This window comes from Hippocampus comes, unplaced genomic scaffold (genome assembly GCF_001891065.2).
Source record: "Hippocampus comes isolate QL1 unplaced genomic scaffold, H_comes_QL1_v1.1 scaffold159, whole genome shotgun sequence".
NCBI classification, from domain to species: domain Eukaryota; kingdom Metazoa; phylum Chordata; class Actinopteri; order Syngnathiformes; family Syngnathidae; genus Hippocampus; species Hippocampus comes.
Genome location: NW_017805742.1, coordinates 1,175,421 through 1,190,143, shown reverse-complemented (window position 1 = coordinate 1,190,143; position 14,723 = coordinate 1,175,421). Strand labels below are relative to the sequence as shown.

Below are 14,723 nucleotides of genomic sequence, written 5' to 3'. Positions count from 1 at the left end.
CACCACCATCAACGACGGTCTCTCCAGCCTCTTCAACATCATCGACCACACGCCGGTCGTCTACGACGCCATGCAGAAGTTCAACAAGTCCCCCAGCCGCTCCCGCCCTACAACTGCCGCCGAGCCCAGCGCCGATCCCAGGAGCGCCAGGGGCCGCTCCCCCAGCCCCGTGCAGCTGATAGTGGAGACACAGGGGGACCGCAACGCCGAAGTAGTGAGCATTCGGCAGGACCTGTCGGCGCCCCCGGGTTACACGCTGGCCGAAAACGCCGCCCGCCTCCTCAATAAAAAGCTGCAGGACGAGAGAAGGATGCAGGCAGGAGGAATAGGAAGCAAGATGGCCGACCCAGAGAGAGCACAGCCTGGATGCATGGAGGTAAATAGAGGCCAGAGCCCTTTTTATTTCGGAATAGATGTCAAGGAAATATGTTGAAGTGATATTCTCGTATCTGGTATCTGTGTTTGAGTAGATGGAGATTCTTCTGGGGTTCTTATTTTAGTTTTAGGCCCAACATTTCTATGATCTTTGCTGGGACTTAAGTCTCACTTGAATGGAATGCTGAAACTTCTCCCGACCAAATGAATGTGTCGGCTCAGCCGAGATATGAAAGGGATCATGCTTACAAATGAGTATCACGATTCGTCATAATTAGGGATTAGCCCAAAATGATTTTGATCAAATTGCGGATAATCCCTTTAAGAAGAATCAATCATCACGGATGCATCATGAATTTCTGACCTTGTGGAGTTGTTTTAAACATTTGTTTTAAAGCAGGCAATCAGACTGCCGTTCACACGCAATGACAAAAACTACAATATGTCATGTCAGCATCGTCCATCTAACATACAAGCTTCACATTTGATAGCAATCGAACCAAATCGCTCGGCGTTTGTTCTTAAGCTGAGGAAAAGGGTATACTGACCCCAAAGTTGCCACTTTAAAATCCAAATGGCAGATTTCGGGCATGACTTTTGTGTAGATCTACTCATAATCGACGTTGCCATTAAATTTTATGATGCATCAGTGAGACAAGCTTTGGGGCGAAAATCCACTGGATTTATCCTCCTCAGACAGAGGACGGGAAACTCAAGATGGTGTCAGTTCCGCATTGAACAGTATGTTTATTATTGTGCGGTTTGAAGATTTCTAACGCGACTCTTTTACAGCATCATGATTGGCCGTACCTGCGCCAGCGCTTCTGTTGTTATAATCCCAGGTCACCCTCTCGTCTTCCTCCTCAGTTTAACCCCTTCCTGGTTTGTCTATCCCTCCCTCACCCCCCTCCCCTCCCCCGCCCCCTCCCTCTTTGCTCCAGAAGCACACTGTCATACTAACAACTCCATGGGGACTGTAAGTCTCCACGATGTAAGTTCCCTCCTCCTCCGAGCCACATGGAACACCATCCCCATTATGGATCAGTCACCTTGTCAATCATTTGAATGCATGCTTCACAGGGCCACGGGCAGAAAGAGGGCAAAGGTTCACATGTGACATCAGTCCCCCTTTAAAGGACCGTCCGTGCTGGTGTTTTGCTACCATACAACATGGGTCTTAATATGTCCAAATTTGTACTATTATTATTAAACTGCATATGATTTCATGTTTGGGGGGCGAACTGCAACATGTACTACAGTTGTGCCTTCATTCAAGAATTCATTCTGTTACCACGCTTGTAAAACGCATTTTTTATTTCAAATGATCTTTCTCCACCGACAGGGGCACAGCCAGAATTTTTTTTTCAGTCGGGCGGCAAAGGGTGTTTCGACGACTCACTAAAGGGTGGCTGTAGAATGGAGGCGCGCGCACATACACGCACAACTGCGATTTAGCAACTCGGAGATTACGAGATCCGCTTTGGCTATGAAGTCATTACTTATCGTACATCCACAGTCAGGGATTCACTAAATAACACCCACATATAAACCAACCTTGCCCAACACACTTATAATACAAACGGGGGAAAAAGCAACATTTTGCTGAGTTCTAAAGAACCTTGAGATTCTAGAAAAAAAATATATTTTCACAGTATTCTACTTTTTTGTGAAAAGGCTATTTCTTCTTTCTCCAATGAAAAAAGAAAAATGATTCTTCGCAAAATATAACTTTTTTTTTTCCTCTTGAAAAATATCCCCATTTCATTATGTTCCTCCTTTTCTCTGGAAAAATATTTTAGTTTCTTGAGAAATATTACCCCCGGAAAAAAATCCCCCCCCCCTTGAAAAATATGGCTTTATTTTGGAGGAAATATGGTTTTATTCCCATATGATGACCAAAATGTTAATTTTATTGGTCAGAGAAAAATCTTTTTTTCTTCACCAAAATAATTTGTTCGAAAATAATAAAAATCCTCCCCAAAAATCGGACTGCAGTGTTATTTTCCATATCATGTCAATAAATTGTGGCTGCAATTTTGCCCGCGGGACTCTTAGCGCCCTCTGGAGTTCAACACAGCCACTGCAGTATGGTCCTTTAAAGCTTCAAAAAATATTCCAAATTTACTTTGGGGTGTTTATCACACGTTTCATGACAGGTTGTGACGTGCTCCACTTGAAGCCTTTTTTTTAATTAACTTTATTTTATTCCCATATTTACCCTCATCTTCTCGTTCCAGACAATGGGAAGTATTCAACATCTTGTTATTTGTTATCATTTAACTCAACACTGTGAGTGGAAAAGTCCATGTTAAGACACATCGCTGGCCTTTGCTTCGAAGAAAGATTTTTATTTATTGACAAAAATGTGCTTCAAACGTAATTTTAGTCAAAGGTCGTAAAGGTGTTTTAAGGTGGATTTTTTTTCACCTTTGTGGGTCACGTTTTGTAGTTTTCAGTATTCAGTTGCATGGTCTGTGTTGTTGTGCGGGCAATGTGAAGCCCACTCCCACCACCATATTGTACTGATGAAACTGTCTTCTGAAATCAACACGGTAACCGATTGAGTCAAATCGGTGTCCGGGAAAATACGCTTTTCGAGTCTTAAAAAGGAATCCAGAGTTCAACACTTCAGCTCAGCACGCTTCAACCATTAACTCGTGTTTTGCTTTTTCACACCCATTTTTAAATGGACAAAACAAACAAAAAAATCTGTCTGTCTATATGATATTCCGAAAAAAAAATCTTATTTGGGAAAATATTCTTTTTTAAAAAAAAACGTTTTTTCTTCAAAAAAAAAAAGTCAAAAAATACTTTAAACAACAACATTGTTCACAAAAATGTAAATTTTTCATGAATGGGAATGAGTCGACCGGGGAGTTGTCAGGGGAGTTCTTCACATGGAGCCCATTTTCCCCTCCTAGATTGACTCCCGTGTGTTTGAGGGACTTTTTTTAAGCCTATCAGCGGGGGATACACACATGGCTAAAAAAATAAGTGATCATTGTTCCCAGATTTGTATTGCAGTCATAAAACTTGACATCAGTTTCCTGCAAAAAGACAAAAAAAAAAAAAAAGGAGTTAGCCCATTTTAGTTGTGGCCAAGTCATGTTTTTAGCACATTTGCCTCCTTTGTCATCCTTTCATGGGTTCTGGACCATCTTTGCCATCCACAGGACCTCCCTCGCTCTCCTGTGGCTCCGCCCTTGGAGTCCCAATTCCTGCGCCCAGCTCGCCCGGCCAACCGCCGCCCCCCCTCGCGCTGGGCCAACCTCTCGCCGCCCCCATCTTCGGCATCCGGGAGGAGGTTCACCTTCCCGCCACCGGGACGGCGCGTGAGCGACCCGGAAGGCGACGCGTCAACGTGACGCACGTCTTCTACCTCTGACATCCACCCCCCCCCCCCTCCTCATTCATTCACTCTCCAAAGTAAGACTGAGAAGCTCATTGGTCACCTGAGAAACACCAGCTGACCCCTCAGGGGGGAGAAAAAAAATAAGACAATTTGTTGAAATGTACTGTAATCATCTCCAACAAAGTAGTACAAATCATCACAACTGCATTTTCATGTAAGGTGCCTCTTCAGACTAGAGTTCATCTTTCGTCCATACTAAATGTCCATCCGAGGTGCCTGTTCCCACTTTTCAGTTCCTCATTGGTCAATGTGTTGGCGTGCATAGTTCCTATTTCTCACTCGAATGTCAGACTGCGTTATATCAAAATTTCCATTTCTGTGGTGCGACGCTGCATATGATGTCATTTAACCGCCGCCCGTAAAGGTTGTCCGTCTTCTGTATTTCCCTTTTCAAAAACACGGGTGAAGAGAATGACGAATTATGCATCTGCGAAAGGCAGTTATCCGTCCAATATTTGCATGACACTAGCACTTTAGTGCACGTACAAGATGAGCACTAGTCGCGTTATATTGAAAAGTTTGTGTGGTTTTATATTTTTGGGGTCGAGGGGGGGGTGTTTTCTATAGTGGAATACAGGCGCTCCCCGCTTTACGAACTTTCGTGTTGCGAACAACGGTACATACGAACATTTTTGCGGGTACAGGTATGTCGAAAAGTGTTCTCGGACAGAGATGCTGTCAGTTAGATTTTGTATTGCGCGCCTTTTTCCGAGTACTGTAGTACTTCTTTCCACCGCTAATACCGACGTTAGGCGCTGTGAGAGGAGGAGGAGGAGGAGGAAACGCCTGTCCCCATGAAGAAGTTCGAGACGGAACTCTCTCCCCCTCCATCATCTCCTGAAGCCTTCGAGTACATCTTCCAAAAGTAAGTTAAACTTCATTTTATTATACTTATATAAACCTTAAACATACTTATATAAGCCTTAAACATGTATTCCATACAAAATATAGCACTGAAACAACTTACGTACGAATTCAGCCAACGAACGATCCTTCGGAACATATCTCGTTCGTTAGCTGGGGAGCGTCTGTACTGAACCTGTCGGCATTTGTAAACCCGCAAGTCTGCACAGAATGTGTTGGATATAAAAAGAAAAAAGAATGTTTTAGATGAGAATCTATGTGAAAACAATCTATAGTCTTATGTAAATAGTCGATTAATGTCATTAAACATGAATGTGTATTTACAAGATCGCTGTATCTGATTGTCTTAATTATAATTTTTTTTGGGGGGGTGGGGTCTGTGTGCGCGCTTTAGCTCCCCAACAGAGGATTTAAATCAGAATAACACAAACGTGGAAATCGAGAATGTTTTATTAGGTACGCACGCACACAAATGTGTTTCCATTCATTCATTTTCTAATTCGCTTATCCTCACAAGCGGGTGAGCTGGACCCCGATCCCAGCCGTTTTCGGGCAGTAGGTAAAAAAAAAAAAAAAAACATGCCCTCTTGGCACTCTTAAGTTACTAACATGAATAATTCAGTGAACGCGGCTGCATGCTGGGAGCCGCCGCTGGCGCCGAGGGCGGGGGAAGAAGACGCCCCACTCTTCAGCGCATCCGCACTGAGAGGAGCCCACCGATTCTATTAAATAATTCACCAGAGCTCCCCGCTCCCCGCTGATGCACTCGAAATATGCCGCACGCACACCGATATGATGGCACAGCAGCCATAAAAAGGACCACCTTCACCATGTGAAGGTCACACTGATGCATCCTTCGAAACGGCGACTGTGACAGAACTCAGCAAAGCTAAATCATCAAACATGTTGACTTGGAAGTAGAAAATGAACAAAACAAGCCATTTAAAAAGCCTTACACTTTCTCTAAAGGAAAAATCCATGTAGTTAACAGGTGTGTGTGTGTGGCAAATCTTGTGATTTAAAATTTTCCAAAACCAAACACTTTCCATCACTACTGTATTCCTGAACCTATTACTGCGCAGAAAATTATAACTTCTAAATAAATTTTGTTTTATTTCTAAAAAAAAGAAAGACAGAGATGAAATGTAAAAGTAACACACAAGAGACGAGCAGTCCTCTTCACACATATATTTATTGTAAAAAATACATATAAAAACAATTTCTGAGACATACAAAAGATTGGAGCTTTAGAAACAGTATATCCAACAGACAAAGACCAGCCGTTTTTTTTTAATGCATTACATATTTACAATTCAATAAATAAAATGACGCCTCTGCTGTGTGTGTGTTTGTTGTTGTTTTTTTTTTAAAGAGTGTCCCTATAATGCTATGATGAAAGCTCTGATATCTAACAGGTGTGGGGGACTAGTTCTCGGGGTCTATTTATACAAAATCCCATTCTCAGTTGTGTTCTCACACACACACACACACACACACACACACACACACACACACAAAGCGAGCTTTTATAATTAGCATTGGTAAAAATTTGAGGTATTGCACCACACAGCTTGAGAGGGAATTAAATGAGTGGGCTTGGGAGAGTGCCCGCCCACTTTTGGAAAACATACACGCGCACACCTCAAGAGTACACATCATAAATTATCAGCACATCAAATGTAACATCGAATGAGCCTCTACAAATAGGCGCGTGTAGGCGCACGCGCGCACACGCACACGAGTTTGGCATTACTGTATTACCGTTTTCAACATGTTTTAAACATGCACAGGGCTGCCCCCTAGTGGCAGGACGAGTTGTAGCACCTCAGCAAGGGGCCCAATTCTGAAAAGCCGTTTTGAGTATTTATTCCATAACCCGGCTATGCAGATCTATTGGTATGCGCTTCACCCTCAGGAGCAGGAAAATTCAGCACACTAATAGAATGATCGATGAGCGTGTCTTACTAGCAATGTTTTCCCCCCCCACTAGTGGTATAAGACCTTTAGACGGATATTCTTGTTATCGAAGAAATGAGCAAACGCCTGGAAAGCTTAAGGTCCAAGTTTTTCTATTATAAACTTGATTTATTTAAAGAAATCTATTTAGAATGAATAAATGTAAATCAAATGTATTATTTATATTTGATCTATATACTTTTTTATGATGGTATTTATGAGTTATTAGCAGTAGGTATGCCTTTTTTTTTCATTCATAGGACAAGAGGGTGAAAGGGCGTACTAGAACATGGGCCTCTAGGCTATCCAATAAATGCTTTAAGGCCAAATGTGGCACGAGTAGTGGAGGTTACTAGTACCTGGACCTTAAGTTGGATCTTGAATAAATACTCAAATGGCTTTGAACACCAGAGGGGAGGATCGTTTTCCCCCCAAATCAACCCTAACCAGGCAAAGGCAGAGCACACACACATAGAAAGGCTTGAAAACAAAGTCATACATCGAGCTGTTGAGCTATAATCATTGTTGTTATAATGATATCATACTTTCAAATACTTGCCATTATAAAAAGGTAGCGTCGTCTCTTTAAAGCCGATACGTCCCATGGTCGAAAACGGCAATAAAAAGCCGACTCCAGAAAATGTGGATGTGGTGGGGGGGAAAAAAAAACCTTCTGGAGAATGTTGCTGGGCTTCAAAAAGCAGTACCATTGCCACGTGTAACAGGACGTAACAAAACCAACACAGAATTCTGGGTAATTCACATTAAACACTCACTCACTCATTTGCAGTCCATCCTCATTGAAGCACTCAAAAGCAACTGAATCAAGAAAGCTAGAAAGGGGGAAAAAAAAGTCCTCGAAGGACAAAAAGTGCTCAAATGGGTGCAACCACCAGCGCTAAAGGGAGCACTAACCAACCACGCCCCCCGAAATGTTAACACTTAAACCCTGGGCAGCAACAAAACCCGTCCCCGGCCCTCCTAGCCGTAACACTTTTTCTCCAAAAAAAAAAATTACACAGGATGCGACCTTTACTCCTCATCATGGGGAGAGAATACATCGTCGGACACCAACCCGGCAAAGCGAGGGGTCAAATCCAAAAGCAGCCATCGTCTTTTTCTCTCTTTTTTTTTTTTTCCATTTTAAAGTTTACATTTTGTTGCGAAATGGTCTGGACCTACAGGAGGAGGTCCGCGCCGCCTGGAGCTTCTTTATGGGTGGCGGACATATTTCATTTTTCATAAGGAGAGAGTGTTGGCGTGTGGTCTCCTGTGAGGACCAAAGAAGGAGAGTGCGGAAATAAGGATGATGGTGCATAGTCGGGCAATTTTAGCTCTTTGCAAATCAATAAAACAAACAAACAATCATACGGAAACATTTTTTTAAACACATTATGACATAACACTGGAAAAGATCATGGCATTCAAATTTGTTGTTTTTTTTTTTTCCGCCCCTCTACGATGCCTGACTGACGGGGAGTTTTATTGCAGTCTTCTGTGGCACCACCAAATAAATTCAATCAATCAAAGAAATAACGTGGGTTTATAAATCGCAATTAAGGCAAAAGTCAAAGATACACAGTGGTACGTTCAGGTCTCGAAGGGGTGTGGCTTAGTAAGTGACATCAGGGGGCTCACAAGTTATGTCAGTACTGGCATTTTCTCCATGCTCCTTGCCAGTGTTTTCATTTTGACTGTGGGTTCCGTTTGCTCCATTCAATAAACGTCTGAAAGTCATTTGGTGACGATGGCGCCACTTGCCCGGTAGAGCGGGGGGTGTAACTGAAACTTGCTCTTCACTCAAATTTTGCCTCACGACACAAAGAGAAACTACAGCTCCTACCTCGAAAAAAAAAGCATCAAAGTCAAAGAATGAAAACACTTGGGCCTACCTGAGTCATTGCGGGGGTGGGGGGGAGGTCATGTGACCTGGGAGTCAGTCTGAGGGATGCTCAGGGCAGCAGGGCTTCACCTTGGCCCACGCGTCGATGCAGCTGTGGCCAGACAGGAAGTGGTTAAGGTGGCTTTCTTAGACTGTGGCTCTCGCATTTCCTTTTCAACCGGATTGTTCCGATTCATCGTACGATCACAAACTACATGCGGCATAAACGGCTCATTCGCAGCACATTTGAAAGTAAATGCTGGGCCGTTATTAACAAATAACACCGTCATCTCGGTACAAAATACTCAAAAATGTACAGATCGTTATTTTACCACTTCATTTTTCAAGTGAATCGACTTTCACGGCAAGTGAAAGTGAAAGGGAGTGAGCGAGTTTCTGAGTGAGTGTGCGAGTTAGTGAATCAGTGAGCGACTGAGTGAGTGAGAGAGAGCAGAATAAGACGAACTACGTGACAGTAGTGACAAAGAAAGAGAAAGACGGTGGGAGGAAAAGAAAGCAAGAGAGCCATGAGTCAGTGAGCCAATCGCTGAAATTAAAAGTAAATGAGACTGCCTGAAGATAGGGAGAGCCGTGAGAAGGTTCCAAATGGCAACATCCTGCGGGGGTGGATCTGTATTTCATCAGTATTTCGTTGCGAATCGCCCAAAAAGGACCACACCTTTTTTACATATGCTTTGTCCAAGTAGTAACTTGTGTGGAAACCTCACATCTGCGTGCGCGCGCACGCACAAACACACACTGATGTCAGGTTCGCGTGACGTAACTCCTGCCTGATGTGCACATGTGCATTGCCTAACCACATCAACATTTCCTGTGATCCAATAACGAGTAAGCTAAAACCTCCGGATAAAAACCAAGCTAACGCTTTTACAATCGGCGTAAAAGTGCTTGAAAAACATCAGGATAAAATGAAGGCCACACACACCTCACCATCAGAGGTGATAAGAACAACCGTGTGCATTCACACAGGAAAAAATATATAGGTTTCTAAAGTCACAAATGTCTAATATATACTTTTTTTTTGCAGTCAACGTTTGAATAAAATAGCTGTGTGTACATATATAGGCCGCAAGCGTCCACATTGTGACATGCGATATTTTCACAGAAAGATGCTGAGTGTAACTCCCCTACAAAATCACCCTTCAAAAGCCCCCCCCCCGCCCCATTTTGCAAAAAGTACGAGTAAAAACCTTGTTTTGAAATTTTTAACCACAGAAAAATTCAAAAGATCGATTTTTTTTTTTTAATGAATGGCATCTCCATGTGTATGATGTATGGACAGTATGTGGGGTGTGCGCATGCGGGTGAAGGTGGGCGACCGGTTCTTCAAGTGAGACCCCCAGAAGTGTGTGGTAAAGGTTAGCCAGCTAATGAGCGTGAATTAATCAGCTAAGCAGTGTATGAAAGCCTCCGTCAGGATTTCAGTGATAGAGAAAGTGTCTCTATGTGTGTGTCAAAGGGAGGCGAACTGCCCAGCTAGCTTAACGCTAGCTAAGACGAAGACACTCAACGCGGATGGACCAACAACAAAGAAGCACCCTGGGTTCCGCTATTGGCTAGAGTCCCAATTAGTGTGACGTGAGCACATTTGTTGTGCTTTTCGGAAAAGCGCAAGACGCAAATCCATTCACTCATCAGTTGCTGACGTCAACACGAATGGAGTGTCCGGGGCGTGTTTAATTTTGTAGCGGGGTGACCTTCACTTGCTGTACTTCAGTAGAACACAATGTATCTCCAATTACTTCAACTCATCCAAGGTGCTTGTCGTGTGTGTGTGTGTGTGTGTGTGTGTGTGTGTGTGTGTGTGTGTGTGTGTGTGTGTGATTGATCATTGTTGCCAAGTCAAGAGCAAGTCGTTACCTCTTGTGGTAGACGCAGAGGCACGCCAGCCTGGCAATAGTCTCGCCCTGCACCAGATCCTCCAGACAGATGGAACACTCGCCGCTGTCTTTGCTCAGCACATCCGCTGGAGATGACGCGCGCATCGTTAAAACGACTGACGCGAGGATTTCAATAGTAAAGCGCAGACTTACTGTTGTAGGGAAGCGGCGGAGACGTGAGGCAGCTCAACAGGTGATCTTCGATGCGACCGCCCGGGAATGGCTTGGAGCAGAAAGGACAGCGGATATCTGCACATACACACAACAATAGATGGCGCTTTTCTGAGTGAAAGTAGTTGGCGATAGACACTTTCACATGGACTGTATCTGAAACACTGAAGCTTCACCTGCCCTGCTTGCGCTGAAAGTAACTGATGCTGTCAAAAAAAAAAAAAAAAATCACTTTCAAGTTCAAGTCAACTTTATTGTCAAATGTGCTCCATGTGAAATTTCATTCCTCTCAACCACAGGAGAGAGAGGAGCCGCTGCGGGTGCCCGCGCCACCGTCAAAAGAACAATTAACAGTTTCGAAATCAAACCAAAAACGAACAACATCTACCGAAATTATCTGACTGCAGGAAGCAGTCTGTTTGTAATCGAGTAATACGGCTAATGATTTGCGATCTGTCATTTATGTCTTTACGTTTTACACATAACCTATGATGGGGGCGCTATGGGCTTTCACACTTCAATACCACCTCCTGCACCCAGATAATTAGAATACGTCAGAGTCTGGAGGGACGTATAAAACAGTTGCCTGACAACGGCAACAGGGTGGAGAAGTGTCGGGTGTTTAACTTCACACTTTGGTCCTGCCTTTCTGGCATTCCCCTGCGCACAGGCGGCGTCTCGCCTCTTTTACATTCCATCCAAGGTTCTTTGACGTTTTTGGTGTAGCGAAAATGGACGGATTTGTAACGGAAGATCTGGCTTTTTCTGCCTGCGCTTTCCACACAGAAGCCACAAAGGCAAGGGATATTTTCCATCGCCGTTTTGTGCTTTCACAGAGCAACGGGACGGCGCGCAGGCAGATGACGACAGCGGATGACTGACGGCGCATATGAAATGGTCGTGTGTCAGCAACGATTGCGCACAAATGCTTTGGGAACACACAAAGAAATTAAAATATATTTCTCATCTGTGAAAAACAAGTTACATGAACAAAGCTCAATCATCACTTTCTTCTTGTACTGCTACTATAATGTCAAGCTTATGTTTATACTCCACGGCAAGACACTGCCACTAAAAACATCAAGTTGTTAGGTTTTTTTTGTTTGTTTTTTTCATTACGTTTATATTCCTGTTGGTCTTTCAAATTATATTTGAAGTTGAGTTTTCATAAGTTTCCAGGTGATGGGCAGTTATCCATCTTTGCCTTTTACACATAACCCAGCAAAGACGAGATATTGTTTCAACCGTATGCGCTTTCGCACGATAACTCCGCAACCTGTAATCAGATAATGATGTCAGCGTCTGGAGTGATGTATAAAACAGTTGTCAGGACGGCAGCAACTGCTTTTGACGCAACAGGGTGGGAAAAGCAAGCGTCGGGTGTTAAACTTCACACCATTGCCCCAACTTTCCAACATTCTCCGACGCACAGGCGAACGTCCTGCCTCCATTATGTCCTAAGACTCTTTCACACGGAGAAAATAAAATGGTCTAAATTTAGCCTTTTTTTCCCCCTCCAGGTCCTTATTTTCAATCGTTGAAAAAAAATATATAGGATACTACAGTAGAATGGGATGGCGAAGATGGCGATCCCAAGTGGACAAAAACAATACCTGCACTGCGCATGCGTGTTACTTTGTTTAAAATAATGCAATAAATATATTTTTTTTATCAATCCATGGGCTAACCGTAGAATACTCTATACTAATAATATTTGATGGTTGGAGCCCTGGCCAGATTATCTGTTACAGTTGTGATGCGACTAGTTACCTGGATTTTTGAATGAAAGAGGCTAACATGATGGGTTTTCATGGTCCAAAGTTCCCGTCTTATGTGCACAATCATCCACGGACGATGCAGATGGTCCAAAGGATTCCCTCCCGGCCTACATTCTTCCGCGCCAGCATTTCCTGACCCCGTTTCCCCTCCACATTGGCTAGAGGGCCTGCCCAGGAAAAGCCGAAACGCACACGGTGGTGTGCTGTCCCATATACTGCCTCCGCATGGCTCTGCCGAGAGTGAAACTAGGCCTTTCTTTGAGGAGATGCGTCAACCGCTTTGTCGTTCAACTGGCAGGCCTCCACCGTGACAACCGTCATCGTGGCCGTGTGACATGACCGTATGGTGGTCTTGCATGTCATTCCATCAAGTCTTAAGTCAGCGGCTCAGTTTACACAATACGGCCTCTTGATGATTCCCCTCATCATAAAAGCACGAGAAAAGAGATTATCTGCACAAGAATGCAAGTTCTTCAAATCTGTTTCGGTTTCGCATGTCGGTGGACATTATGGACAACAGTCTTATTCTTGTTTGACTGTGCCAACCTAAATGAAAACTGGTTGCCATACAAATCTAATTATTTTCTCATTCACACATGGTCAGTTATTCGCTTTTGCTCATAATGAATCAATTTATTGGAGTGACTAAAATGTTTAATTCTTTAAAGTAATGTAAACTGTGATTTAAATCAGATGTGACTTAGGCACTTTAATTATATTTATTTTAGTTAACTCTTAGGTTATGTTCATTTTTCTTTCAGACGTTGCATTTTCTGGGTCAGGAATAGCCTCCTCATCAATGTCGATCAAATTATGAACTACATATCTTTTCAAAATAGATTCATAGCCCGTCTTACGTTGACAGATGATTAATTCTTAATCAGTGTTCTAAGAAAACAATTTGTATTTTAGCAGAAACAGACCTGACGCCTGTGAAAGACGCTCTGCTCTTTGTACGATTTCTGTTCCTTACGTTCAGTATGCAAAACAATTCATGAGGAGTTTCACTTTTTATGAGATTTTCCATGAAAGCCCTTCAATGACCATCAGGTTCAGGAACTACGGGAATGTGGTGGAAACACAGGCAGTTCTCAAAACCGTTTCAAGCTCTCTCTTAGGAGCACTGGAACCATTGTCGAGTACAAAACACAGATTTGCGGCTTGTACAGATCCACTTGATTTAACATAGATTTGCAAATCTGAAATCAATTTTAGTAGATACTGGCAGTTTGGTGACTTCTGATTTTTTTTGACATTAATGGGAATAAGTCGCGTCAACATCGAATGCAAATGTCAGTCATCTCAAGAGACTTACTGCCATGGCGATTGTTGACGCGGTACAGGCCGATCCAAGCCTCGGACACCGGCCGCTGGTGGGTACCCCGAACCCGGGCCGATCTGGCACTGACGCTGCGCCCTCCGGCGTGTCGATTTCCGGGCAGCCGCTCCGAAAAAGTACGGTGGGGCGTGCGGCCTGTTTCGTCCCCGGGCTGGTGGTCCGCGTTGGCGGAAGACTCCGGGCTTGTGTTGCAGTCCTCCTCCGCCTTGCCCTCGCTGTGGTTGTCGTCCGCCGGGGACGCCTGACTCATGGTAGCCGGGATGCCGTGGTGGTCGGCCGGGCTGCCGTCGGCGCTCGCGCCATGCTGGCCCAGGTCGGAGTCGCTGCCCTCCTCCGATCGGCTCCGGTTGACTTCGGTGTCCTCGAAGCTGCCCGAGAAATCCACCATTAGGCTGGTGGGTCTGGCACAGCGAGGCCGCCGGTATGAATCCCGCTTGGCGGTGCCGTCCTTCCCGAGAGTGGACGGCACCGGGTCTTCCTGGAGACGGCTCGCTCTCGTGCCCATCGCTAGCGGGCGGGCGGTTTATGGAACTTGGCTAACCGAGCGATCGAATTCTTTTCCAAAAAGTCAACAACGACCTCGACTCGACCCTTTCAGCCTCGGCGTATTCGTCTGGAAACGACACCCAGCAGCTGCTTGGCAACCGACGTAGGAGAGCGACTTTAAAAGCTGGGCGCTCGTTGCTTCTCCTGGCCTTAGTTTGTCCTTCCACTCCACATTTTCCTTTCTTTTATGACGTACTGGTTCTCGTTGCTGCAGCGGAAATAGAGCGCCCTCGTTTCCTGCTTTGAACTGTGGATCAACAGTTACGGTACCGTTGAATGTTTGGCGACAAGTTTACCATTTTACCATGAATCGGCCCTTTAAAGTCACCCCCGCGTATTTCATTTACATACAACTATTTCGTTTCTCGCCATTTAAATCTTAGTTTGTTATTTTAACGGCATTTTGAGTGATTTCCAGAATGATGAGCGCCTGAAGACGAGGGTTTACGGTAAAAGTAAGGCACCATGTCAACCAATCAGCGCGTGGGTATGGGAACGA

General features: G+C 44.3%; 2 protein-coding genes across 2 annotated transcripts in view; one reads left to right on the top strand and one right to left on the bottom strand.

Annotated features, from left to right (window-relative positions):
- Positions 1-4,324, top strand: part of mtcl1 (microtubule crosslinking factor 1) — a 37,978-nt gene extending 33,654 nt beyond the window's left edge. Inside the window, 2 exon segments of the mRNA XM_019883626.1 lie at positions 1-376; positions 3,549-4,324. Of these exon segments, the coding sequence (XP_019739185.1) occupies positions 1-376; positions 3,549-3,740 (568 nt within the window). The 3' untranslated portion in view covers positions 3,741-4,324.
- Positions 4,325-5,824: 1,500 nt separating this feature from the next.
- Positions 5,825-14,625, bottom strand: LOC109524096 (E3 ubiquitin-protein ligase znrf1). The gene is made up of 5 exons (XM_019883702.1): positions 13,655-14,625; positions 10,544-10,639; positions 10,371-10,476; positions 8,500-8,601; positions 5,825-7,877 (listed from the first exon to the last, which is right to left on the bottom strand). The coding sequence occupies exons 1-4, from the start codon at positions 14,181-14,183 to the stop codon at positions 8,544-8,546; spliced, it is 789 nt and encodes a 262-aa protein (XP_019739261.1). The 5' UTR covers positions 14,184-14,625; the 3' UTR covers positions 5,825-7,877; positions 8,500-8,543.
- Positions 14,626-14,723: the final 98 nt, after the last annotated feature.